Source organism: Carex rostrata, chromosome 2, assembly GCF_964058835.1.
Source record: "Carex rostrata chromosome 2, lpCarRost1.2, whole genome shotgun sequence".
Classification (NCBI taxonomy): domain Eukaryota; kingdom Viridiplantae; phylum Streptophyta; class Magnoliopsida; order Poales; family Cyperaceae; genus Carex; species Carex rostrata.
In genome coordinates, this window is record NC_135919.1 from 15,558,797 (window position 1) to 15,561,418 (window position 2,622).

At 35.6% G+C, this 2,622-nt stretch overlaps 1 protein-coding gene across 2 annotated transcripts; it reads left to right on the plus strand.

The window, feature by feature from the left end:
- The first annotated feature begins 716 nt into the window (after window positions 1-716).
- LOC144550572 (uncharacterized) lies at window positions 717-1,640 on the plus strand. Of its 2 annotated transcripts, none has more exons than XM_078298574.1 (3): window positions 717-893; window positions 989-1,055; window positions 1,221-1,640. In XM_078298574.1, exons 1-3 carry the CDS (start codon window positions 791-793, stop codon window positions 1,378-1,380), a joined length of 330 nt encoding a protein of 109 aa, XP_078154700.1. In that variant the 5' UTR covers window positions 717-790; the 3' UTR covers window positions 1,381-1,640. The 2 variants fall into 2 exon arrangements, with proteins under 2 accessions (XP_078154700.1, XP_078154701.1); XM_078298575.1 differs by having other exon boundaries at window positions 720-893; window positions 989-1,059; window positions 1,221-1,630.
- The last annotated feature ends 982 nt before the right edge of the window (window positions 1,641-2,622 follow it).

The window sequence follows — 2,622 nt, forward strand, 5'->3', positions numbered from 1 at the left end:
AAAAAAGCGTAAAATTCTACTTTAAAAGGATCAGACAAGAATAAAGAAACGGAGCAAGAAAAAGAAGAAGATAAAAAGTAAAAAGTCTCAATAATAATAATAAAAAAAGATATCTGAATGAATTAAATGATGCATGTGATGATTTTTTTTTTTTAAAATCTAAACACTTTCATACAGTATTACATAAATTAAACACAACGGAGCACGCCAAACATGTCATATATCATTATCATCATCTGGGCGAGCAACCGGGTTGCTATTGAACCGGAGGTGTTTTTTTTTTTGTGAGGAGAAACCCGGAGGTGCGAAAGAACAGTGGGAATGTGACAGTGTGACGCTGCGAGGATTAGTGGAGAGCGGACCCCACCAAAGCCCATAGTTGTGTTGGGCTCAACGCAAAGTCGCGAACTGTTTCCTTTTCCATTTAGTAGGCGAGATATGCGGACTCTCTGTTACATGTGCGATCAAACCCTCAGAGGTGGAATCATAATCTCTAACAAAGTAACAAGTGGTCCTCGAAGTTTAGTTCATTGAGTATCCGTTACAGATAATCTAAACTCAAAAGGCCAATGGAATATGGAATTATGGATTCCTTTTCCCGGACAACTCCGAGATAATTAAACAAACCCATGCATACTAACTTAAGCTACTTATTAGCTAATTACCAATTACTGAAGTGCGCACGCCTTTGTTCTATAAATTATAAACCCCCGTCGATCCTCCAGAACACCACCATCTCTATTCTCTCTCTCTTTCTCTCAGGTAGTTAAATCGACAACAAATTAAGAGAATGAAGCACAGTGGTCTTCTGTGTTTGCTCCTCCTCCTATCTCTCCACAGTGTCAGCGCTGCTCGTCTCTTCATATCTACTGAACCAGAAGCTGGTCTATCTGGTACAAATTAACATTTGCTCAACAGCCTTTTTTTTCCTCTGAAAGTGAAAATTATTAATTTATTTCTGTTTCTGAATGTTCTATCTTCTAAGCAGGAATTGACAAGGCTAATGCCCTCTCTAAAAAAGGTGACCATGAAGGAAATACTGAAGATAATCCTTGGCAAGTAAGGGCATACATATGTACAACTCTCCCTCTCCACACCCCCACTCCAAATCACACACACACCTCAAATAAAAAAAGAAAATAAACAAGAAGAAGAAGAAGCGGCGCAGCCCAATTAGATCTATTATTTATTCCTAATTCTTATATGTTTGAACTGAGCAGCTCATGGGAATGGAGGAATGCAAGAATGGAGATGAAGAATGCGAGAAGAGAAGGCTTCTGTCTGAGGCGCATCTGGACTACATCTACACACAGGGCCATCACAAGCCATAACAGGAGAGAGGTTTTACTGGCAAAAAGCAAGACTCATCTCACTCATTAATAATTAACTATTTTGAAGATGTTTGTATGATCTACTAGCTAGTATTAATTAATTGTTAGTGAAAATATTAAACTCAACAAGCTATGCATAGCCCTGGGCTTTTTAATTATAATTTAGATCAAGGAAATGCATGTGGTTGGGACTTGGGAGTACGTACTATATATAATGAGTTGTATTAATTAATTGTATGCTGTATGTTCATATATGTTGGTTTGCGCAGTAATATATGTCCGTAGCAGTATATATAGATATGATGAAATTAACATGGAATTAACTAATAAGCGTGCAGTCAGGTATACCGTATACATATCACTTTAGTATGGATTTGATGTATCTTGGGTTTTAAGTACATGCTGGGACTGATCTGTTAATTCAGTACATTTGTTATTTTCTCCTATAATTTATTTGATAGTTTATATTTCACATTTATTTTATGTGAAATTACCTATCACTATATATTCAGCCTACCAAATCTTGTTTAACCAAAATTAATAATTGTGTCGAAACTCAAAAACTAACATAAGGAGCCTTTAGTATAAATGTAAAAAAGCTTTATGGGTTTGTCTGAATAATCATATATAAACAGCTAGGTGCTAGCAGTTAGCTTATGGTCTGGCTAAGATTTCTGGTGACTTAATTTATTGCTCTTGTGAATCTACGTACCGAGCCATGAAAACCACAGAACAATTTATTGCTCTTGAAATTGTGTGGTGCCATCCTTAGCATTATTGGCTATTTGAAGGTGTTACGTTGTGAATGTGAGTTCTGTGCTATCAGATCTTATCTTTGATGCACATTACGTCATATTATTAGACAAACAAAGTCTTTTAGCTTAGTAAAAGTTGAGATTATACTGGATGCAGATAAAGAGAGAGCTTTACGAAAAGGAAGACAAAGCATATCTAAGGACACAAATTAAAGCCATAGCTCAAGTTAAAGTGCTCAACAAAGTAATATTTGTTTAAACTTTGCCCTTTACCTCGGGTACCTGAACTGTTGCCATGGGACAACGTAACGACGTGACCAAATTCACATTAATGTGTAATGATTGCATTCCTCGTGCATGGCCAAGAATGCTGGAAATTTTTTAATTCACATAAATTATTAAATTCAGATGTATGAAAATGAAAAGAGTGTATCATTTTTAACGAATATAGATAAATCAGATTTATTGAGTCCGTTCCATTGATATTTTCTATTTTTTAATTAAATAGGCGCTAATGGAAATATATATATATAGAG

Bases quoted from the DNA above. Each gene is read 5' to 3' on its own strand.
- LOC144550572 (XM_078298574.1), top strand. From the start codon at position 791: ATGAAGCACAGTGGTCTTCTGTGTTTGCTCCTCCTCCTATCTCTCCAC. The intron at 894-988 runs GTACAAATTAAC...TCTTCTAAGCAG, and splicing joins ACCAGAAGCTGGTCTATCTG to GAATTGACAAGGCTAATGCC. The intron at 1,056-1,220 runs GCAAGTAAGGGC...TGAACTGAGCAG, and splicing joins AATACTGAAGATAATCCTTG to CTCATGGGAATGGAGGAATG.